The sequence below is a fragment of the Pundamilia nyererei genome, unplaced genomic scaffold, assembly GCF_000239375.1.
Source record: "Pundamilia nyererei isolate P.nyererei 1_Seehausen unplaced genomic scaffold, PunNye1.0 scaffold00261, whole genome shotgun sequence".
Taxonomy (NCBI): domain Eukaryota; kingdom Metazoa; phylum Chordata; class Actinopteri; order Cichliformes; family Cichlidae; genus Pundamilia; species Pundamilia nyererei.
This window is the reverse complement of record NW_005187662.1, coordinates 238,780-263,738: the sequence shown is the minus strand read 5'-3', so window position 1 is coordinate 263,738 and position 24,959 is coordinate 238,780. Positions and strand designations below refer to the sequence as shown.

The following is a 24,959-nucleotide window of genomic DNA, read 5'->3' as shown; positions in this document are numbered from 1 at the left end:
AAATAAATAAATTATTATTATTATTATAAGCAGTTCTAATCGTCTTTATAACTTTTTCCAGCAAACCGGGATGTTGAGCGACCCCGCGTGGGCGCGCCGCTCAGAATGAGCCCTGCACGCGCTCCCAGTCAACCGGAGTCGGAAAAATGGTGGCCAGCGTTCGAGTGCAGAAGCTGCTCCGACGATATAAACTAGCGATTGCCGCCGCATTAACTATCCTCCTGATTCAAGGGCTTGTGGTATGGAGTCTGAGAAGTCTGGAAGAAGGCGAGGCAGAGGTGAGGAACCGATCCTCCGGGTGTATTTGGCGTGACAGCTATTCGCTTTGGTTTAATTGTAGAGCTAGCCGTTAGCACTTAGCCCCCTGTGAGTTATAGCTGATGTTAGCTGTTAGCAGTTGGGGAAGAGCGCTGCTCCCAAACATTTCAGCACAACGGACCAGCCCTGTCCAGCCCTCCTACCTACCTACTTGCCTGCGTGTCTGTCTGTTCCTCAGTCTCTCATTGACCACACTACCTGGTGAGAAAGTATTCGTTGCTAGACTGTCACAGCCATGAAACCAGAGGAGTAGTTAAGTGGTAGTTAACTTGTTTAAGGAACAGCGGTGAGCTTGGGTACCACCGCTCATGTTTATTTCTTTTGGAAACCATGGCGTTGTTAAAATGTGATGAAAAACAGACTGAGGGGAATATCTAAGACGAATAGTATGCTATGAAGTAATGTAAGTTTGAGGGAGCATGAGAACAGACTGGTGATTCATTGATCCCAAACACTTCATCAGTGTGAGCAGGACCGCCTTCATGTAGTAGTTCCAGGATGACTTGGATCTCTTTTGTTTTATGTTTCCTACTTATTTATATCAACCTGTGGATTGTGATGTGCTTGTGGCTGTTCTGTGACTTTCAATTAGCTTTGAGTCATACCAAAAAGTTCAGCAGAGAGCTGCCTCTCCTACATACCACTGAAACCGTTTCTTCGACAGTAGCCAAGTCTTGTGTGGGGATTTTTTTCCCTGGGTCTCCCTGGCACACCTGGAGTGCGCTACCTTGAGGCAGTTTCTGTTCCAGTTCTCCCTCTAAGTCAGGTAACCTGAGCAGTTAACATAGATAGGTGAACCATGCGTGTACAGGACTCATTTTTTGAGACACACCAGTGATGATGGAGCCACAGGAATGCACACTGAAAACTGAGGTGGGAGCCCTGCCAGCTCACTATTGTGATGTATCAAGCAATGTGGTGGTGTAATTTTTTTCCAATGTGGATAGATTGAAGTTCTGTGCCTGGCAAGGTTTAAGGCAGGCAACAGATGTAACAGTGGCCGAGTGGGAGGGGAGGGAAAGATGTTTGGCTGTTCCTTCAGAGAAAGGGAAAAAGATGGGTCATTACTCTGCGGACAGTAGCCTCTGTTTGCCAAGGAAATGATTTGCTGCTGACCACTTCAGTTTAAACCATGAGCTAATCGGTCAGATGGTGATGTTAGACTAAATAAATAAATCATTTCCTTTAAATGTAGCAAGTGAGTCAACTTTTCTTGCTGAAGTGATTTTGAGAGAGGCTCCGGCTTTCATCACCTGTTCCTGTTTGCTGTTTCATCAGTTGTATTCATGCTTAAACATGCCTCAGCAAAGATAAGAGAAATGTGTGCAGGGCTGTGGTTTCTGTGTTTAAATGCAGCTCTTCTGTGTTTCTAAATGAGCAGAAGTGCACACTGCTTTATAGAAGCTCAACTGCACCTCGGGGGTTGCTGTTGAGTGTCTCAGGTGAAAGCATAATGGTCTTAAAGTTAAAAGGTGTGCAGGTGGATGGGAAAAGAGCTGCACTGGTTGTTTGCTTCACTGTTAATCAGATTTATTTATTGACTGTTTTTAATCTTTGGGCCCTGAAGTTGTGGCACTACCACTCAGCACAAATGTCAGCTCTATATGCAGCTATGTTGGCAGACATCTATGCAAATGTCAGCATTTGGTCTCTGCATGTTTGCACTCTCGCAGATGCAGAATCAAATTTCTGACTTGAGCGTGCACATTAATCATCACTTCACCTCTGAACGGTCTTCCCGTGCTCAGCGATCTCTGCCTTATCTTGCATCTGCTCTAATCAGCGTCTGGCAGTGCATGTGTGAACACGGTCACATGCGTTATATTAAATCCCTTGGGCAGAAGAGCGAAAGGATTGCGAGGACAGAAGAAGACATGACGCTTGTCATCCTCGTATCACCCTCTGCACGCCCGGGTTCTCCTGCAGAGCTGAGTGCTCGCTGCTGCTGCAGCTTCACGCTTCAGCAGATGGCAACGCTGATATGGTTTCACTCGACTTTAATTGGAAAGTAAAGAGGCTGACTGGCTTGCCTTTGAATCAATACATTTTTTTTTTTTTGACATGATGGCGTTAATTAAAAGCTGTGAACACAAGTGATAAGGAAAATTGAAATGTTAGCCCGTGCTGCGTGCTTGGCTTTCTGCACAAAAAACATGTCAGCTGGCAGCTGAAAACTAAGCTTTCTTATGAATGTTTGCTGGCAATCATGCTTGTTGTTATCATGCCATTAATGTTTTTATTATTATTCTTTTTTTATTTAATTGAATTTTACAGGAATTTGATTTTCAGAACAAAAAGTTTTTGTTGGCATTTTTACATATTTATGCCGTATTCATGCCACATTTTGCAGCTGTGGCGTTTTGCATCAAATACAATTTGGTTTATGAAAAGGTCAGAAATGGCAACAAAAAAGGATAAATCTTTGTTAAGTAAGGCAACATGGGTAGTCACTCTCTGAGGCCTATTCTGAGTTAGTGTCGTGCAGCTGGTCAGACCACAGATTTCCTCCCAGCACTTCCACAGAAGCTGAGGTTGTGTTTAGTTTGGCCTTTGAGTGTTGTGAAATTGACATAAAGATGTAACTAAAGCACCCGCTCTTACACCGATTAAAGGAAGCAAAGCTTTCTTGATGAGTTGACATGTATGGTGTCATAATTTCTCAGAAAGATGGCAAGGTTCCTTAAATGTATATAAGCATCTTCCAGTAGGTTTGCACTGCACTGACTGCTGTGTAAGTTTACTTCACAATCCCTCTTACTGTATTGGATTTGAGACTGCAGTTGGCAGCCAGTAGCTGACTTTGCTTTATTGGTTGGCAGCTGGTGTGTTGGCCATGTATTATCTGGCTCCTCGTCCCAGCGCACAGGCCCGGTCCATCTTCTGTTCCCACAATCTCTGGGCTGTCGGGGTGCCAGCGGTGTGAGGCGAATGAGCGGGCCCACGTTTTACCATAACTTCTGACAGAGGCAGAACACTCTCACCCACTCGCTCTTCTTTCTCTTCTCCAAATGAATATTTTGAAGGGACTTTTTATATGAACCAGTAATTTAGTGTGCCAGAACTATGATGTTATTTGGCTAGAAGATTTTAAATGGCTTAAACTGTGTGCGTGTGAGTGTCTTTCCCTCCAAAAAAGTCCTCTGCCTTTATTTTTTGAGGTGTGATTTCTACTCCAGTGAGACTGATTCACTCCAAGCTTTTGCTTTGAAACTGAGTCTTAGATGTAAAACTTAAACTGGGTCCTCTTTCATTTTGATACAACATCAGTTTAGATGATAACACACTATTCTCTATGATGCGTTCTTTTGTTTTGTTTTTTGCACTTGAGGAAAGAGACCTTTCTAGCTTTCATTAGTGTTTACATAATTTTCCTGCTGGGGAAAACGGGCAGCTCTGCACCTGCCCCAAAGCTGATCTTTCCCTTTTATGTTGACATTTTCACAAAAGTATAACTATATGACAAACACTGGGTGGACTTAACATTTAGAGATTTTACGGCCAGAGACTGCAGCAGTGGGACACTTCACTGATTTTATTATGTCAAAGCATTTATAAGAAGGTCTTATCTTGACATTTTAAGGAAGCTCTCAAGCCTTGGTTTGATTTTTAAGAGGTTACAGTCAAACACTATCAAAGTTAGTGCTTTACTGATTTTTTTTTTATTATAATAAACTAAAATGATAGAATATTGTTGTTAATTTGTCACAAAATCCCCCTGAGCTCTTTGAGATAATTTTAGCACTAAAGTGCAAATAAATTTGCCACATTGTCACTTCTTAATGTGTGTATGAAGGGGCTGTAAACATGTGACCTACTTGCATGTGTGTGCATTTTTCCTGCCTGTGATTTCGGCCAGAGGGAGGAAACTCAGGTCGGTACAGTGAATCACTGGAATCATGTGTGACTGTCCACTTTTTGCAGATTAGCTCCATAAAAAGGCAGAGGCTCAGCTAAAAATAACCCAGATCGGCAGAATGAAAAAAACAAAAGCAAGTAAACACATCCTTCCCTCTGGGGATCTGTCTACTGCTGCCCTAGTCGAGGTCTTTGTTTACCTTATGTGTCATTTCTGTGGATTCATTATGATTCATTATGACTCCAAAGAAATAACGCCTCCTCTCAGTAGTGGTTGTCCAAGATAACCTTATGGAATGACTGGCAACAGAGCAGGATTTAAAATATGTCTCTGCTCTCTCTCTTTCCTCAGAGAAAACTAAGACAGTCTAAGCTGCCTGACCACGACAACCAGGACCCCAAGAAAGACAACGCACAGAATTCATTGTCGGGGAGAAACAAGGGAAGCAATGGTGCCAGTGCACTGAGGAGAGGGAGCAGCCGCCGTGGAGGGAAGCCCAACATCAGGCTGAAGACCCTGGAACGGGAACGGGGAATGACAGGGGTTGGAGTAGATGGTGTAGTCCCCCACGATCTCTCCAGCAGCCGTAACCTTAGCGAGATCCGCCCAGACGGGGCAGGCAAGTTACCTGCTGCTGCCATACCAGGAGAGCCAGGCAGCGTGGACGGGGCGCACCAAGCCCCCAACAGTGACTTTGTGCCTAAATGTGATATCATAGGAAAGGATGCGCTGTCTGCTCTGCACCGCGCCGCGTCACAGCAGTGCAGACAGGAGATCGCCAACATCGTGTGCCAGCATCAGGCCGGGCAGCTCATGCCAGAGTCACTCCCTCAGTTCTGCCCTCAGCTTGGTGAGAACCCGCTAAAGTTTGCATGAGTATTTATAATCACGTGTAGTCTACGAACTTCAACGTGAAAGGAGATGAATGTAAAAAAATGAACAAAATGACACTTTTTGACATTTACTGTAATTTTTACTCACCAGTGCATTTTCAGTCTAGACATTCTTCGTTGCCAAATTTCCTTGACAGTTATAGGATAATTTTGTTTTATAGATTTTGTTATTTTTCAGTCTAACAATGTTGTAGCTGTTACAGTTTTCTTTGGTACATAATTAAAAATGCACTAAATTCAAATACTAAAAACAAAAAGATTTGACCCACTATGATAAACAGCAACAAATAGCTGTTTCATGTCCTTAACTCAGAAGAATCTTTCCATCTTTTGCCCATTGCTATGCTTAGTTTTAGGGTTATACATTATAGATTGTCAAATGTCTCTGATTGTATAGCCACATTTAGGGAACTTGTTTGCAACTGCAGTATAATGCAGGGGTTGCACTGGGCCAAAAGAGTCAACCCACGCCTCTGGCTCAGTTGTGCCATTACTGTAAATGCAGCTTGCAGTGTTGCTGAGTTGGACGCTTTGTCAAAAAGGAAAGTAAAAGAAAACCCTTTTAGATTTTGAATACTTCAGATATGTAACATGGTAAAATTAAATCTCTTTCAATCCATTAATAGTGCCTGTTAAACAGCTAGCTTAGAGGTGCCCCCAAGCCTACTGAGTCATATTTGTCTGTCCTATTGGGACAGGTGTGTCACACCCAGTTCAGGCTGTTGGTGAGCTGGAAGACAGCCTATCCGAAGTGGAGAACCCCGTCAGAGTGGCTTTCGTTCTGATGGTCCACGGCCGTGCTGTACGGCAGCTCAAACGTCTCATCAAAGCCATTTATCACCGTGACCACTATTACTACATCCATGTGGATAAGGTAATTACAGAGCTTCAACTGCCATGCAGTCTCTTTAGACAGTATTATTTTTGGTGCTTAAATATTATATTAAACAGTATGTGTTTGGTGCACTCACAGATGCTTTTCCCAGTTAGATCTTCTTGCATTATGAAGGTTAAATTTATCCCACGGGTCTCACAGTGTAGTAAAGGGGATTAGCCTGGATAGAGCAAAGTGTGGTTATTCTTAGGGGCTGGATTTAGTGGAGGAAAGGTCTGCTGTCATGTGCAGCCGGAAGGCAAAAGACAAATGCACGGCTGGTACTGAGGCAGGGACCTCAGGTGTGTTGAGCAGAGACAGCAGAGAAACAGGTGCCTGTTCTCAGTGCACCTGTGTTGCCGGAAAGGTTGTGGAGACGTAGGGAGTTGCTCTGTTCTGCTGCCAAGGGACGGCAGAGCAGCTCAGCGGAGGCAATGATGGATAAGACGTCAGTAGGACAATCACACCACAGACAGTCTTAGATACTTTGCTTGCCTAACCTCATCCATCTCAGAGGCAAAAGCCTGTTTGAGAGATGAGGCTGTAAAACAGGTCAGGTTTGTCCTAGAAAATGTCTGCCAACTGCTCTGCTCCCTCTTATCCTGTCCTCTTCTTCTCCTGTTTAAAGGCGAGTACTGAGTTCAGACTACTCTTTGACCATTCGTTCTCCTATTTTCTAATTTCTGCAAAAAAACTGTATACCCTTTTCATACAATCTTTATGTCCTCTTTTAAATATACAAGACAGAATCGATACCCTTTGTTCATGCTTTGCTAAACACAATTGGACTTTGTGTCCCCAAACAGTCACTTTCGAAGTGTCTGTGTCTCCCTAAACTGCCCATTTATTGCTTCACAACGTTTATTAGCTCTCCTTATTTGTGAACAGGCCCCTTGTTAATTAGGTTATAATTAATCAGTTTAAGTTCCAAGTAGAACTAATAAAAAGAATTGTTGAACCTTCAGTTGTTGGTTTCTTGCATATTTTAGACACTTGCAGTGGTCACATGTTCACTCACTCAATTTTTAATACCGCTGCATAAAGCTTGGCAGCTCAGCAGCCTCTATTTCTTCCTTTAATCCCCGCACTGTGGTTTGTTCCAGACTATCTTTTAAGCTCAGTTCATTTATTTTTGTCTCACCTGCAGTCACCTAAAGGAGAAACAGCCAGCAACAGAAACTAATTTTGATTCTTCCTCTATCGTCATTATGACCCACAGCACAGAGCACCATGTGGCTGTTGTTCTTCTCAGATCAAATTCTCTTTCAACAGGAGCCAGTTTTGTGTGATGGTCTTGGCACAGTGGCAGCTGCAGCTCTGTGAGAACAAAGCTAAAAGTAGATTATGCTTTTGTTTCAGAAGCAGCCTCTCCTCATTTAACTCTTTAACTGACTTTTGGTTTTAAAACTCTGACAGCGGTCTGGCTACATGCATCGGGAGGTCCTGCAGATAGCCCAGCAGTACCCAAATGTGAGAGCCACGCCATGGCGCATGGTCACCATCTGGGGAGGAGCCAGCCTTCTCAAAGCCTACCTACGCAGCATGCAGGATCTGCTCTCCATGCTGGACTGGAAGTGGGATTTTTTCATCAATCTCAGTGCCACAGACTTTCCAACTAGGTTGGTCACACACACATATACACAGAAATAAACTCAACAGCTAATCTTTGTTGCACTTTACCTAAGGTGTACATTCACTCCCACATTTGAGCCTAAATCCATGCAGTGCAAGATTAAAAAAAGATGCTTTGAGTTTAGATGGGTTACTGAAGAGGGGACATAGATATGTGAGGCAGGAGTTGCTCAGTGAATCTCAGGCCAAGTGAAAAAAAGAGGATTAGACAGATTGTCAATGAACGTCTGCCACAGAGGGTCATGGGAGATCAGGATGGTCATAAACTGTATAAATTCAAGCTTTTACCTGAAGCCCTAGTAATGCCCAAAGCTGTCTTTGACTCTCTCTCGCCCTCTTGCTATCAGTTCAGTGTCCTGCCATCAAAAGCAGTGCTGAGACGTGTGGGTGTGTAGTGAAACATTGCAGCATGGTGTTGCTTCTGCTCCTGTCAAAATCATTGAACCGCCATGTTAAAACAAAAGAAACTTAACAGCTGGTTACACCACTTATCTTTCATGATCCCAAACAGAAAAGGGTGTCTTGAGCCATTTTCACTCTGTCACAGTGAAGTTTATTTTAGAGCTAAAAATAAAAAAAAGCATTTTAGTGTGCACTACCTCTTTAACCTACTTTGTGTTTGTTGTATTCCCTCAAAGTTTGTATCTTGAGCCATTTTTCATTATTTTTGAATGCCTCTTTCCCTTTCGCAAAACTGCACCTACAATTACGGCGCTTTTTACAGCAACATTACAAAGAAACTTAACAGTTGGCAGATAAGAGAATCTAGTGGCAGCTTCAAATGAATTATTTTGGGCATGAATCAGTTTTGGCTGGCTTGTTTCTGGGGCAGCTTTGAACCCCTAACAAAGCAGCTGTTAGTCCACCTGAACCATCTCAAGGGGAAAAGGCTTGCTTGGATACACACAGAAAGACAATGTTTTCTGTGCTGTGTCCAGAGTAGTTTATTTCAGCTAGCACAATACTCATAACACAGTCCAAAGAACCCTGTAGATGGCCCTTTTTTTGGTCTCCTGCTTCAACATAACCTTTCCTCCTTTCAATTCTCACCATAATGCCCTCCTGCAGGACCAATGATGAACTGGTGGCTTTCCTGTCGCTGCACAGAGATAAGAACTTTCTCAAGTCCCATGGGAGAGAGAATGCCCGGTGAGTTTGCTACATAAAGGCAGCACAGTCTGCAAATACTGACATCGGGATGGCATTTTGACTTATAATAAATTACATTTGACACACCTTTTAATACTACAGAAAAACTGTAACTGAACAATGTTAATGAATGAAATCACAAAAAGTTGCTCTATAAATTCTCAGCAAATAGAAGTGTATTTAAATATTGCTGCAGAGAGCTCTGTCAGATCCATTATTTAATGCAGTGTTACAGTTCTTTATCATTTACTGCGATGAATGGTGCAAATACCTTCACCCGTGTCTCTTCCACCATCATTTTCAGCTGTGTCCTGTGTTCCAGGTTTATTAAGAAGCAGGGCCTTGACCGTCTCTTCCACGAGTGTGACAACCACATGTGGCGTCTAGGCGAGCGCAACATCCCCGAAGGCCTGGAGGTCTCAGGCGGCTCCGATTGGTTTGCACTCACCCGCCGTTTTGTGGAGTACGTCATCAACTCCCAGGACGAGCTTGTGTCGGGGCTGAAGCAGTTCTATTCCTACGCTCTGCTTCCTGCTGAGGTAAGCGAGCTGTAGGCAGTCTGTTTATCTCCCGTTGTTGAGACAGTTTCATATACAAGCCTGTCTCAGGCTCGTCGTCCCCTGCCAAGTCAGAAGAGCCTAGCAGCAGAGATAATGTAATACTTTAAGCTTTCTGGCACAGCGTGCAGCAGAAGTGCAAGATGAGGAGGCTTCGCTATATTTTATCTGTGTAGTTTGGTCTCAGAAGAGTTGTCTGTTCACCGCTATAGAGCTGTGACCTTTTTGTAATTTAGAGTGTGGTTAGAAACAGTTTATACGTATATTTGATGGTTTACACAAGCTTAATTTGGACACAACACTTGGCCACACTGTTTTCTCACACAGTGAAGAAATAACGTACCTACTCCTACCCTTTCTTCCCAGTCTTTCTTCCACACAGTGCTCGGGAACAGTCTCATGTGTGACACCCTGGTGGACAATAACCTGCGCGTCACCAACTGGAACCGTAAGCTGGGCTGTAAATGTCAGTACAAGCACATTGTTGACTGGTGTGGCTGCTCTCCCAATGATTTTAAACCACAAGACCTCGTTCGAATCCAGGTGAGTTCAACAGAGGATGCCACTTTAAAACAAAAAACAGGGCTGGGTGATATAGACAGAAGCCATATACACTCAGTGGCCACTTTGTTAGGTACACTTTGCTAGCACTAGGTTATATTTAAAAACATTTTAAATATTTCTTTCCTCAATCAATTAGTTTGTATTATTATCTGGCTCCTGGAGTTCTTTGGGGTTAGTTCTGACTGCAAGCAAGGAAAGGCACACAAAGTAGACTAATGAGCCCTGTTTCTGTAAGATGGGAAATCACTGTTTTTGTCAACAGAGTCCGGTGGTTTTGAATAAGCACAAGGGCAGAACCGCAGATACTTTACAGAAGAAGGGCTTTATTTAATGCTAAATCAAACTGACTTTAACTAAATTCTAATTCTTTGTCAAATATGTTTTTGCTATTTTCTCTTCCTCATCCACAGCAACTGACCCGTCCAACCTTCTTTGCCCGCAAGTTTGAGTCCTCGGTGAACCAGGAGGCCATAGACATCCTGGACACTCACCTGTATGGCCAGTATGCTCCAGGAACTGTTGCTATCAAGGCATATTGGGAGAGCCTGTTTGAGCAGCTGGATGGCGTGGGCTCTCTCAGTGATGTGGCTCTCACAGCGTACTTGTCATTCTTTCGCCTGGGCCTGAAGAGTTTGGTGACTGCTCAGAGCAACGTGAAGGCCTGCAGGTGGAGAGTCTGTTCTGCTTTGCTTTGTTATTGTCACTAACACAGCGCATAAGCTATTTTCTTTGTCATGTTTAATTTATCTATTTTTTTTCTCCCAGGTTTGAACCAGTAGGCGTCCCTCTATCTGTGCATGTATACTTTTATGATGACCGTTTCCAAGGGTACCTGGTTCGCCAAGAAGTCCAGGCAGTGGAGTCAAAGGCCAGGGAGACTTTGGAGATGTGGGCAGTGCCTCAGGCTACACTCGTCCTTGAGAAGAACCTTAAAGAATTTGAAAGGCTCAAGAATCTGGAAGTAAGCACTCTTTAGGTTTTTTTTTTTTGTACAAACTTTCAAGATCAAGACGACTGCAACATGAGGAAGATTTTCTAGCTGATATCTAAAAATTAGGGTGGCTGTATCAGGCGTGATCTGACAAAAGCTAAACTGAAGTTTAATTAGTTTAACAAAAAGTATGTTAATACTGGAAGAAATGAATATTCACTCACCTTCTTCAGACAGAAAGGAGTGGGTCTCTTTTGTAGTGTTGTCAGTGTTGTTGTATTATGTGTTACGTCCCTCTGCAGCCCCTAATCATCTCAATGTTTTCAGCTGGTGCTAATTGGCCACACCTAGTCAGGTGTGGAAAAAAGGATACCTTAGGCAAGCTTCCTGGGGGAGCTCACTTGCCTTTGCCTTGGTGGCACCAGCTGTTTTAGCCAACCTGCTATGCATTTTAGGATTTAAAACCTCTTCTCACTAACACTCTGGTATTCATCTCCTTTTTTATGTTGCGGCTTTGAGCCGGGTCGTAACATAAGGCTTTAATCCACAAGGTTCAGTAAAGCAAGCATACTAGTGACCACCCACAAAACGGAGAGCTATGGCCACACAACGATCACATCAAGGGTTGCTCAGCACCCCTCAGTGTTATTGCCATCACCTGGCCAACAACACTCACAAGTGATCCAACAAAAGTAGCCATATTTACCACAACACTAAAGGTCACAGCACAAAGCACTCACCTCACAAGGATCTCATTAGCATCCATCAACACTGACGTATGCACACACAGTATACATTATGCCAACTTAAAAATGGCCTACCTGCCTCAGGCACAAGACCATAATTATTGAATGGTCTCAAACCTCCTGCCAAGTTTGCTGCCACTGATTTACTATGCGCAACTCCCAACCTAAGATGCTAAAAACAATAAAAGTTGACCTGTCTAGTCTTCAGTGGTGTACCGGACTCGAGGCAACTTTAAACGCCAACTCGAGAGCAGGCAGCAGACCAGAGATATAGTCTCCTACCAAACTCTGTACCCCCACCCAGGATAACCACCAAACACAGTAAACTAAAAGAACAAAGCAAAATAACAAACAAGTGCTTCGATGGAAGGGCAGCACAGCCACCCAGCTGAAACACACTTACTAAAGGGACGTAGCTCAATCACAGTGAACACCTTCACTCACCCACTTAAAAGCAATACAAAAAACTGATATTCAGTCTCCACAAAAATGTCCAAAGATCCCGGACGAGCCCCCACTTATGTTACAACCTGACTCAAAGCTGCAACATAAAAAAGGAGATGAATACCAGAGTGTTAGTGAGAAGAGGTTTTAAATCCTAAAATGCATAGCAGGTTGGCTAAAATGGCTGGTGCTGCAAAGGCAAGTGAGCTCCCCCAGGAAGCTTGCCTAAGGTATGCTTTTATCCACACCTGACTAGGTGTGGCCAATTAGCACCATTGAGATGATTAGGGGCTGCAGAGGGACGTAACCTATGTCACATAAATTTTTAAAAATGACTTTTTTGTTATCCTAAGATCGGCACAGAGTGGGATCCCAAAGAGAGGATCTTCCGTAACTTCGGTGGGGTGATCGGCCCTTTGGATGAACCTCTGGCAGTCCAGAAGTGGGCACGTGGTCCGAACCTCACCGCCACTATTGTGTGGGTCGACCCGGCTTTGGTGGTGGCGGCATCTTATGACATTACAGTGGATTTGGATGCAGAGTACACACACTACAAACCGCCACTGCAGCACCCCCTGCGGCCGGGCACCTGGACGGTACGGGTGTTAAAACAATGGGAGCGTGTGGCAGAAGTTCACTTTCTTGTCATGCCGTTAACTTTTAATAACAAGGAGCCGCTACGCAAAGGTGAGACATGTATTTATAGCTCCTTATTTTCATTTTTAATTTGAAAAGATAAGGCTGATGTTTTTCTTTATTTCACTTTCTGTGACAGAATCACATGATGAAACACCAAATCAGTCAAGCACTACATTTTCCCTAAATACTTGTTCAGTCCTGTGTGTCGCGGTCACAGGGCGTCTCCGTGCCCTTTAAAAGTCTTGAACTTCAAATGTGTTCAGTCATGTCATTCCAACATTTTGTGACACACCATTTCAGGCTTTCACACATTTGGTTCACGCAGAAGTTAAAGCCATACTGTTGTTCAGTCTGCTGTAATTGGTAAATGTAAGTGGATGGGTATCAGGTGAATGCATTTATTTTTGCTTCTTTATAGTTTGTCTGACCCTTTCAGGTCAATTTTTGTGAATGCAAATGGTTAACAGTAACAGCAAGTTTTTGTTTATGTCCGCAAACATCTTAAGAATCCCTGAGGCCCAATTGGAAGACGATGCAGCTGAAGATGGTAGAGAAGAAGGAGGCCTTGCTAGTTTTACAGTACCACTTTTAAATAGCTGTCCCAATCAGTACTCTATGGAAAAGAGAGCATGCAGGTTTAATGACAGAAGCTTTTCTAATACTAAATGCTAATGGTGAATAAAGCCAGTCACCAAAAAAGCATGCTGTGCTGAAAGTATTTTTCAGGACATTATATTTTTGTTTTGTTTTCACATTATTAAAACCAATTTCCTAATATTCAAATATGTGTTTTTAGGTAAACGATGTCAGCACTCATAACGCTATTTATTGGGTGTTTTCCTGCCCCTTTATTTATTTAATTTATTTTTTAAAACTCATTTATCATACCAGTCCATGCTGATATATCGGCAAGAAACTAATGTTGGCTATTAAATTCTCTACTTTCCACTATTTTATTCCAATATTATTACATCAACTTAAGAAATATGAATTTCACCTTTGATTTCTGTTTCCAGCATGCTTTATTTGGAAAACAAATGGCAATATAAAGGTTTTAAGAAGTAGACGCACCCCTTAAAGTGCCCAAAACTACTCTCTCTCTCTCACACGCACACACACAGAAGTTTGGTGTTGCCTACAAGCTTCATCAGCTACAGTAAATAAACTACAATGCTGGTGTGTGCTGTAATCAATGACCATGCCTACCTGGGCAAACATGGCATCGGCTATGTCAGACTGCACAGTTGATGGTGTTCATTGTTAGTCTTAATCTTTGCTTTGGATTTATTGGGAATAAAAACATGCAGAATGTCCCCGGGCGTACATTAGTGCTTGATCATTAAAATCTGAAAACTTTGGTGGATTTTTCAGACACTCATGTCATCTTCTTCTGATTTTTTTCTCTCCTTCTGTTCTAGAAGAGGACAGCTGGCTTCATGCAGGACCTCCAGGGAACTTGTACCTGGAGCAGAGCTTCCAGCAGCTGAGCTCAGTGCTTAAACTGCCCCCCCAAGAACCTGCCATGCAGGTGGCCCAGCGTAATGCCCAGTTGGTGGGCCAGGCCCTTGATGCATGGGTGGACACTTCTGTTGAGTCCTTCTGGGTTATCGGCGACTTGTGTGCAACACAGACTTCCTCATGCCCAGCTTTGGGGTCTTGTTCCAAGACTGCCTGGAGCCCATTGTCCCCAGACCCTAAATCTGATATGGGCCCAGTGAAAAGTGATGGGCGGATCAGGTAGCCCTCAGAGAAGAGAGACTGCAGATGTGCAGAGAAAATCGGAGACTGCTAGGAGACCTGTGTGAACCAGGACGTCTCCGAGGTCGGCTAAGAGCTCAAGGGCACATAAGCAACGATAAGGAATCTTCCTCCACCGAGGAGCCGCGTTTTTCTCAGCGCCACAGTAATACAGGCTTGAAAGACAAGAGCATGACTGCTGGAAATTTGCACATAGGAAACTGCAAGCGCCTAGTCTTGTAGCACCGCTTACTGAATGGGTACACGGATGTCGGGTGTAACGTGTTGTTTAAGCTGTCGCACAGGTTTGCAGTCATGATCCGTCTGTGCCGGAGTTTCTTTAAGAAGTGTTCAGGTGCACAGTTTTCCTGCACTTCGGTAGAATCAACAGGCTCAGTGCCGTGCTCCGTCTTCTTTTCAAGGGAGAATCAAACCTGTGAATCATGTTATTGTGCTTATTTTGAAGCATTATTATGTAAGCATTAAGGAACAGATAGATGAAGTGCACTTTACTGTAAGACTTTGGTTTTACACAGAGGTCACTAGGTTACAATGTGAAGATTAGAAGGTAACGGTTAAGGTCATTTCTTTCTTTCTTTTTTACAATAGGAACAAACTGCCACTCCCTGTTGCACAGACGCATAAATTTTTGGACTGTAACACAGAGAAGGAAGAGTAGTAAAGAGAGTGGGGTTCTTGTGTATCCTTAGGAGTCTTGTGCTTTTTTTTAAAATATATTATTTGTGTCATTTTTTCACATTTTGTTTGTTAATTCGCAGAACTAGCTGCTAAATTGAGTTAAATTTTCTGTTGTTGCAAAAAAAGGCTCTGAGCTAAACGTCTGGTCTAAGGAAGTGCCTGGACTGCTGGTGCAGATAGCGAGGATGCATTCACAGTTTCCCTGAGATCATCTTTGTAATACGTCTTTAACTGAAAAGGAGGGATGTGCAGTGTGCATGAAAGCTCCAGAACAACAGACTGTGGACCTTAAGTCAGGACTTTTACTTCCGCTATTTGACCTGTTTCTTATCCACTCTGCTAAAGCGACTCTACTGAGCTGAAGGAAATGTGGGTAAAAATAACGTTTATTCCGATTACTCTCGGCCCACTGGGAGGATTGAAACCACTCTGTTTATATGTTAGCTCAGCATGTAGGCTGGAAATAGGAAGAAGCGGGCAAAAGCCAAGACACTCTACGTCTGAAACGCAGCTGTTTGTTTGTTTTTAAAACAACAATGTCAATGGAAGAGAATTCATTCTGTTTTACCTGTAAGACCCTCGTGTCTGTACCCTGGCTACTCCGTGCCAGGTGTCAACCAAGGTATAGGACATATAACCCCACCATAACACTAACGACTGTCACGTGTTGTCAGTCTTCTCTCTGCAGAGTAAGCAAGCTTACACAGTTCTCCAAAATGTCAGAGTTCTCTTAAATGCAAGGTTGACCTGCCGTGTATCTGTTTGTATGCAGTATTGTCACGACACGTTCACATTTAATTTGTTAAGGTGAATTTAATTTCAACTTTTTGAATTTTGTATGTTTTCTTTGTTTGTTTTGTTTTTCTTTTTGAGTCCACCGACCCAGAGTGGTCCATCGTCCATTTGTTTCAGTGTGATCGAGACTCTAAGATGCCTTTATGTCACAAAGCTGAATTGTTTACTACGGGATGAAAGCTTCCACAGATGTGCAATCAATGCCTTTTCAGATGATAGTGAAACCCATGTCTGTGCTTTGGTTTGTTTGATTTCTTTTTTACTCCAACGTTACGTGTTTGTTAAGTAACAGTTGGCCACCGTGTGAGTTTTAAGTGACCTTGTTTACCTCGATCAGTACAGTTGCTTCAGTGAAGCCCCAGTTTTATTGGGATAAGGGAGCAGATGAATGGGTGTGACAGATGTTATTTTTCTATCCTGTTTGGGAGGAATTATGTTTGTTGTCTGTTTATCTCTCAGCACTCGAAACTATTAGAGCTGCTCTCCAATCGTGTTACATTTGTCCAGCTGTTCAGCGTCATTTGATACAGACCTTTATTGTTTTTGGTGGGTGGGAAGTTGAGGTCTCCCTCCGTGCCGCTGTGATATGCAGCAGCCCGGCTGGTGAGTCATCCAGGACTCTTATCTGGAAAAAGCTCATAGGACAGATCTGACTGACTCAATAAAACGAAAAAAAAAAAAAAATCAAGATGTTTCCTTATTTTCATTCTTAACATGCCTTTGAATCAGGTGGAAATAGAGAGGAAATGCTTCTTATTTGAAAGTCTTAAATGAACCTTTCCGCTACGTTTCGAGGGGTTTTCCCTCTTACAAGAACACGATGGGAGATATTTATGAGGCTCTCTCTCCGGGGCGCTGAACACTTCCTTTTCCCTTCCTTGTTAAAAAGCTCAACATGACTTGCATCATGAATACTGTATAAGCTACACTTCCGTTATCATCTCTGACCAAAACTCCTTCTTTTAAATATTTAGTTTCAACATAATTATACATCGTAGCATGGTGATATAAACCATCCAGGGGTGAAGGAGACATGCAGAGAAGGTGGGGTGGAGGAATTAAGACAGGGCGATAAAAAGGATGGAGAGGAAGCATAAACGTTTAGTTCACCTCTAGGACTTCACCTGCTTTTTGGTTAGGAGCTGATAATTACTATTTAATAGAAAGTGGATGGACGACAGCTGGGATACGCACAGGATGAATGAGCGGGGGAAGATGGTTTCCTCGGACAGCGCGTACATGTCATCCACAGAGGATGGACAGACGCCCACGGCCATCACCTACCCTTATAATGAAGAACTAACACACAAGGTATTTATGTAACTATATTAAAAATGATGCGGGAAACTAACAATATACAAAGTGAAATTCCAGATTACCACAGGAAAAAAATATAAAATCTTAATTTACTTTTAAATTAACTTTCAAAAGGATGTGCTTTTTTAAATAATTAACTATTCTTTCCACAGTGACTCCTTCTGTGTCATTTTCTGGAAACATCTGTACCCAACAATAATCTAATAGCTCAGTGATCTAATGCCACCCAATATAACCTCCCTGTAGTACTAGGGGGTTATGGGAGTGCAGTGTGTCATGATTTATGAGTGTGAATGGATGAATGCGACATGTTGGATAAAATTAAAAAACTAAAAGCGCTGTCTAAGAACTGTAAAGAGCACATCACTTAATGTTCACCACCAATTTCGCGTTAGTCATCGGTCAGCAGGATAACTTCTGGACTTTGTCACAATCACAGGAGCTGCACAGTTTTAACTAAAGACAAAGCAAGTGAAATCCTGTTTATTGTCTCCGATTGTGGGCATTTCTTGCAGATAGTCTAATGGTTTAATCGCTCTGAATGCTCCGTAATTCCATTACTGGATATGTGTGAAACAAGTATTCTATTATGGTAAGCCAAGAACAAGCTCCTGCTTCCTCACTAATTGAATTCATGGATGCATTTGCTGTTTTGCCGAGTTCTAGCCTGCCAGCAGCCCCAGCACATACTACATACTGATGGTTCCAATTTTGTTTGCAGGCTGCACTGAGCCAGTTGGCTCTCAACTCTTTAAATATCCAGTAAATGTTGAAGTCCTACATGAAAACGTGTGACAAGAAACTGCTTTGGCGAGAAAGTAGAAAATAAAATATGCACTGTAAAAGCAAAAACCTGCAGTCTTTTCAGCGTTTTACCAGAAGGAACGTGGGGTGATGTGCTCTCTCTTTTGGATGTTCAGTTTGAGCTCGAATTTTAATCTCATCATGGAAAGACCTCTGCAGTGTAGCAACGCTGTCACAACTAGTTTGACAAAATGTCAAATTTGGCTCCGGCAAAAGCACCAAACATGCCGAAACATATGTGGGATTCTGCTGGCCTCTAAAGCTGTCCTGGGTCTCCTCAGTGTCAGGGTTCAGACAGGTCTCTGAAAAAGCTGTAGTTACCCCCCCCCCCCACCTCCCGCTTTATAACATCCACACCACCAGTCTCCTGTGCTTTGACTTCTGTTTCATGGCTGCTCTCGTCTCCAGTGTCAGTCCTGAAAACGCTGCCAGCATGCTGACATCAAAATTTCATGTAGGTGGTATGAAATAGTAATCTGATGGTTTCCGAGGGGGCCGCACACTACATCTAAGCTGGTCTGCATTGTTTCTACTTCAGGTGCTCATACCTGCTCTCTCTTTGAAAGGGATGCAAGCAAACACTTTATGTTATATCTGCTATTGCAGACTAAAAGCATCCTGCTCCGGAGTTTCCATCAAAAGGAAGCACGCTGGAGAGCGAGGGAGCCACGTAGCCTCAGATGTTCGGTTTGCATGTCACCTTGTTAGATTTTTAATGTGGGGAGCAAATTGAATGTGCAGAACATGAATATCGGTGTGTAAAGTGAGGAGTACAGAGGCTGCCTGCTGTCACGCTGCACTCTATCTGAGCTCCTTGACACTGCAGATAAGAAGCAGGCGGTGGAGTCTGGCCTGCTGGAGGAGGAGGAGGGTGAGGAGGACTTCTGTGTATGGAGAGGCGGTGGGGTGAGTAATGTCAATAAAGAAGGCAAGCATCTGCTGCCAAGGACCTCAAGGCTGGGTACTCTAGAAGCCAGGGAGACAATAACCATGGCGACAAGGCCAGTTGTTGCCAGAGCTGCGGTGGCAAGTCAGATGGCAGCTGGGGTGATGGATGACCCTCAGCAAACAGAGCCAGCGGCCGTTTCTGTGGCGCTGCGTCTTGCTTTTGTGCGTGCGTCACATTCTCGGTCTGAAACGTGTACAAGAACATTTCACACCTGCATGACATCTTAAAGTATGTTTGTGTGAGATCTTTTCAGTTAAATTAAGCTGGCAGTAAAATAACAAATCAAATAAAACTGCAGTATTACCACCAAAATGTTTTTGTTCCAAAGAAACGTGTCCCCTGTAGGACCCTAATGTGGTAATTTAGCTATTCTCAAAGTCAACACCCTGAAAATCCTTCCACCCAAATATTAAATCTTCACTCTAATCAAATTACAAGAGAGTTTACGTTGGCTCACCTGCAGTACCTTGGAAGGCCATCAGGGGGCCCTGGCTCTCTCTTTGGGAATCACTACTGTGTTAACGAGTTGTGCTTCCCACCTGAGCTTCTGGTGAAACTGCTGCCGAAGCATTTTTTTTTAAATCAACATTATGTTGCAAATAAATAGTAAAATTTAAAAGAGCAAATTATTACACATAATTTATGGACATCTGTGGTTTGATTTCTTTGCATGCGTGGATTGGATGGGTTGTTAAGACTGTGAGAATTTCATTTCAATGGCAGCTTTAGAAATAGTTACTTAGAAAACCGCTGACGTGTTCAGTTCTTATTTTACCTGCTGTATCTTCCTGGTGAGATGATGGTAGTGTTACACATCAAGGTTGTTATAGTTAACTAAAACTAAACTGAAACTAAATGGGAAACAAGATTTTATAAATAAAAACACATTTATATTACAGCTTGTGAGTCCACTGCTTTTAAAATATGTGTTTTTATTGTAATACCTGCACTGATTTTAATAAATCTTCCCTTTAGTATGACTTACAATATACAACAACACCTAAAAAGACTAGAACTCACACTGAAGGTAATAAAAACTAAACTAAAACTAAAGATTTTGAACCAATGAACTAAAACAAACAATCAAAAAATAACTGAAACTAAACCGAACTAAAACCAACAGGTCAATATGAAATAAAAGTTCAAACATATGAAAAAATACAAAACTATGATGACTCTGCTGCCCAGAACCTTAGAATATATTTAGATTTAAAACCTCCACATGTGACATTTTTGTGCTGTTTCTATAGATCCACTGTAATCTGTAATGCATATGTAACATGATGCAGTGGGGGGATAATTGATGTTGAGTCCTGGGTTCAAATCCAGCCTGGGGCCTTTCTGTATGCAGTTTGAATGGATGGTTGTCTGTTTGTGTAATCCCTGTGATGGACAGGTTAGCTGGGATAGACTCCAAACTCTAATTTGGAAAAGCAGAAGAAAATTAATAGATTCCACTTGCTTATTTTTAAGATATCCTAACCTGATGCTAAGAAGTTGTTTTGCTAAACTGTAACTTGCCTGAACTAAAATTAGTTGGTGACACTTTATAAAGCGGCGCATGAACACAAGAAATTTCAACGTATTTTATTTGAAATTATGATGTAATTATATTTACCTACAAATACTTAAAGTTAGATGAACTAGAATAAGGGGATAACAAGTCTGGCTTTTACACAAAAAGATATTACTATGCTGTGAGTACATTTAAGTGCAATTTCATGGTAATTTTGCAAGAAAACCAAATTATTTCCCCATTTTACATCCTAAATATGCTGTACTTTTCAGGGCACGGGCTGTATTATGAAGTGCATTCATCTCACCTGAATATTCGTTAGGTTAATGTACGTGATCGATGTTTTATTACTCAACAGTCCTTTTATGTATACTACAAATGTGACGAAGACTGTTCTCCCTGACCAGCTTAAAGTGAAAATAAATGTGTGTGACCTATTAGAGAGCCAAAGTTAAGCCACTCCATAATATGACCTGCACCCTGAAAAGTACAGTGTAGTTACAATGTAAGATGGGGAAATACACTTTATTTTTCCACAAAATTAATATATTATTCAACACTTTACTGAAAGAATAGTTTGTGTCCTGTGAAATTTCCGTAGGTATGCAATACTTAAAGTTAATCAAATTATTTTGGCACATTGCACACTACTTAAAATGAGTTATACACAACTTAAATGTACTCACAGCATAGTCATTTCTTTATTTCATGTAAACACCTGACCTTTTACCCCTTTATTCTAGTGTAGCTACCTGTAAGTATTTGTAGGTAAATATAATTATATTGTAGTTTCAAATAAAATACACTAAAATACCATGTAATTACAGGGTAATTACACCTTTAGTCACGGGCTGTATTATAAAGTGTTACCTGTTGGTTAACACCTCTGTATCCAAAGCTCTTTACTTTGATGAGCTGTGCTTAGGTTAACAGTTAGAACTGAAGTGAATCTGTGATGTCTAAGAGAAAAATGGGAGTAACAGAGAGATAGTGGCACCATAAGGGTACAGGAGCAGATGTGAGGCATCAGTCTGAGACGTGAGCACGGATCTCGCACACATAACCCGATTACATTCCCGCTTCGATTACAAGCCCATTGTGCTTCCCCCTTTTTGCTGTTATTGACTCCCAGCTCCGGCTGTCACACAGCATCATGGAGCACAGAGCTCCACACTGAGCAGCCTATGAACACACGCATTGTCCTACACCGCCTGTGCCCACACAGCGCAGGGCCTCGGGCGACAAGTAGAAGCTGCCGCACTGAAGCCTGCATGATGTTGCCTCTGTCTCTCTGTAAATCTGTCTGCAGACCATCCTGGTGGGGGACAGCGGAGTGGGCAAGACCTCCCTGCTGGTTCAGTTTGACCAGGGCAAGTTCATCGCAGGGTCCTTCACCTCCACCGTGGGCATCGGCTTCACGGTGAGTCCACTTTTCATGTCCACCGCTCACCCCACCCACTCTGTATTTGTTCTGGCTCACACATACTTCTGCCTTGCTCGCCCGTGTGTCTGTGTGTGTGTATATATATATATATGTGTATGCTTTCTCTCCCTCCTCCTCCCACCTCATTAAGCCGCTGACTTCACCCGAGTGTTGAGGGAGATGTCACCGTGATGGGCTGTTTGCACTAAAGTCGTGACATTTGCTGCGAAGCAAATCTTCTCTGTTTGGGTGCTGGGGAGTGTTTGACTCCTTCGGTATGTGTCAGTGAAGTGCGATGTGAATCAGCGGCGCTTCTCCAGTGCGCCAATGTTGCATTTTATCACTGCATTCATTATAATCCTTACCACACTGCAGGGGTTAAGGATTATAGTCAATGATGCCAATGCTACAATTGAAATTACTATCAGGAGAGCACAAGCGATGGATGCTGAGGCGTGCAGGCTATTTGCTGCTGGATGTTTGTTGCAAAGATGCTTCCAACAAGACTGATTTGATGCTTTGTGACATTTTTTTTTTTTTTGGTGGCTGAGGGTCAGGCTGGGTGACAAGTGAAGGCCAAAAGAGACAAACAGGAGGCATGCATGGCTTAGTCTGGTGGATTTTTTCCCCCTTGTTGCCACACTGATGATAACTTTGGCTTTGTGTCATTGCCATTAGTGCAGCACAAAGGAGGGGGCAAATCTGCGGGAAAGTAGAAAACTGGCTTTGGCATTGCACATTTGAATAAGTTTGCAGAAATGTATGATCTAAGGTTCAAACGCCCTGCAGAAAGATGCACTACAAAAATAAATAGATAAATAAATAAATCTCCTGGAAGCGTAAGTGTGCTGGATTAAAGTCAGGGGTGAGACAGGGTGTGCAAAAAGCGCCTTTCATTGGGTGTCTGCAGGCGACACTTTGAAAGGACCTGGCTGAGATGATCAGCAAGGTGGAAATTCAGGCAGTTGTGCTGAGCTGGCCGGAACAAATTGAGATTTAAAGCTTTTTCAGTCTCTGCGTTCAGATATTTTAGACATGTCTTCTCTTCATAAGCCGTAAAGCAGTGAACCGGGGGGAAAAACGGGCACGCAGGAACTGGTAACTGACAGTTTATCTGATACGATCTGAAATGTTAAATTGACTCATTTTCCTCAGCTGCACCTCCAACGTGCTGCTCTGACACGGCTCCGTCATGTCAGTTAGTGAGTGTTTTTTCCACGTGGAGTAATTTGTTGAGAGTGAGAGACGCGAGTTCTTTGATGAGAACTGTGCAGGTTTGATTTAAATTACTATAACTGAGCAAATAAAGCAACACGACAAAAGTGGCACGAGGTTAAAAAAAAAGAAGACTTACACAGAGCTGTGAAAGTATTTGCCACCTTCCTGATTTCTTAGCTTTTTTGTACATTTGCCAAACTTAAATGTTTCAGATCATCAAACAAGTTTTTTTTTTAATGGTGATTTAATTGGTGGAGGGGAAAAAAAGTTATCCAAACTTACCTGGCCTTGTGTGAAAAAGTAATTGCCCTCTAAACCTAATAACTGGCTGTGCCACTCTTAGTAGCAAGAACTGCAATCAAGTGTTTGTGATAGCTGACAGTGAATCTTTCACACAATAGAAGGAATTTTGGCCCAGATTTGTTTTAATTCAGCCACACTGGAGGGTTTTCAAGCACGAACAGCCTATTTAAGGTCATGACTTTGACTAGGCCAATCCAAAAGCTTAATTTTGATGTTTTTAAGACATTTTAAGACATTTAAGACATCATTGTCTTGCTCCAGAACTCAAGGGCCTTTCAGCTTCAGGGGACAAACTCATGGTCAGAAAATATCCTTCAGGATTTTCTAGTAGAGAGCAGAATTCATTGTTCCAACATTTGCAACAAGTTGTTTAACTTTGTGTTTTTTTGGTCAGCAGGGGTTTTCTCCATAGATCCCAGTCGCTTTTGTATTGTTGAATCATGAACTCTGAATTTAACTGAGGCAAATGAGGCCTGCAGTTCTTTAGATGTTGTTCTGGCTTCTTTGTGACCTGAATGAATCGCTGATGCGCTCCTGCAGTCCGTTTTTGTTGGCAAGAAATTTATGGGAAGATTCAATATAAGTTTTCCCCCTTTGTGGTTCACTGGAGTCCCAAAGCCTTAGAAATATCTTTGTAACCCTTTACAGACTGATACATGTCAGTGACTTTGTTTTTCAGCTGTTCCTTTTAGAAATCTGTTGCATCATCTAAGGAGCCTGGAAAGGAAAGTGACTGGACTTTTTGCTTTTCTTTCCAAGCTCCTTAGAGTCCTGTGACCTGGATGACTGACAAACCAGACAGACATATTGCGTTTTGAAATCTTTTAGCCTGCTTCAGTTTGTCAGACAGCTTCTGTTTCATTGATTTCTTTATCCAACATGTCTGGCAGTAATCAGGCCTGGGTGTGGCTTTCAGCTCTCCAAGAAAAAACAATGTGGTTAACCACAGTTAACTCATGATTTAACAAAGGATCACACGCAGCCACGAAGATTGGGGTCGCTTTTTTCCCCCCAAAATGAATTAAATCTCCATTTTAAAAAGAAACTCGGAAGTAAAACAGGAAACAAATGCGGACACAGACGGCTAGGATGCCAACCACAAAACCACGACATGGCCAGCTCCATGTTTTCTCATTATGTTAATGCAAGAGGGGGAGACGCTGCTGCCGCTGACGGGGACTCATGAGCTCATATGTGTGAGCGGCAGATCGCATGTCAGTTACGTAACATAAATGATCTGTGACCGTGCCGCCTTTAGTCCCGTCTGAGCGCGGAGAGTCTCCTCTCCGAACGGCAGGTGGAGACAAACACTGTCTGCTGCTGTAGCTGGAAACTGGGAGGACAACTGGTCGATCAAGAAGGCGCAAGAATAACAAAAGACTCAAACCAGTTTAACAAGACTCGATAGAATGTCCCAGGATAACAAAAAAAGATGTTTGTAAAAATTGGGCACATATTAGGTTTTGGTGTGTGCGCAGGGATGTTGATGGTGGTGTAAATGAACAGCCAAGTATGATTTGTGGATCTTTAAACTAGTAGTCCGTCCACCTCTCACCTGTGCGTGTGCGTGTGGATGGGGTGGGGTGGGGTGTGGC

At 42.7% G+C, this 24,959-nt stretch overlaps 1 protein-coding gene across 2 annotated transcripts; it reads left to right on the top strand.

Moving 5' to 3' along the window:
- Positions 1–79: 79 nt before the first annotated feature.
- On the top strand, positions 80–16,509 carry xylt2 (xylosyltransferase II). Of its 2 annotated transcripts, none has more exons than XM_005750077.1 (11): positions 80–278; positions 4,526–5,024; positions 5,766–5,941; positions 7,358–7,560; positions 8,642–8,722; positions 9,045–9,261; positions 9,646–9,822; positions 10,254–10,510; positions 10,609–10,804; positions 12,318–12,651; positions 14,025–16,509. In XM_005750077.1, the coding sequence occupies exons 1-11, from the start codon at positions 147–149 to the stop codon at positions 14,342–14,344; spliced, it is 2,592 nt and encodes an 863-aa protein (XP_005750134.1). In that variant the 5' UTR covers positions 80–146; the 3' UTR covers positions 14,345–16,509. The 2 variants fall into 2 exon arrangements, with proteins under 2 accessions (XP_005750134.1, XP_005750133.1); XM_005750076.1 differs by having other exon boundaries at positions 14,022–16,509.
- The last annotated feature ends 8,450 nt before the right edge of the window (positions 16,510–24,959 follow it).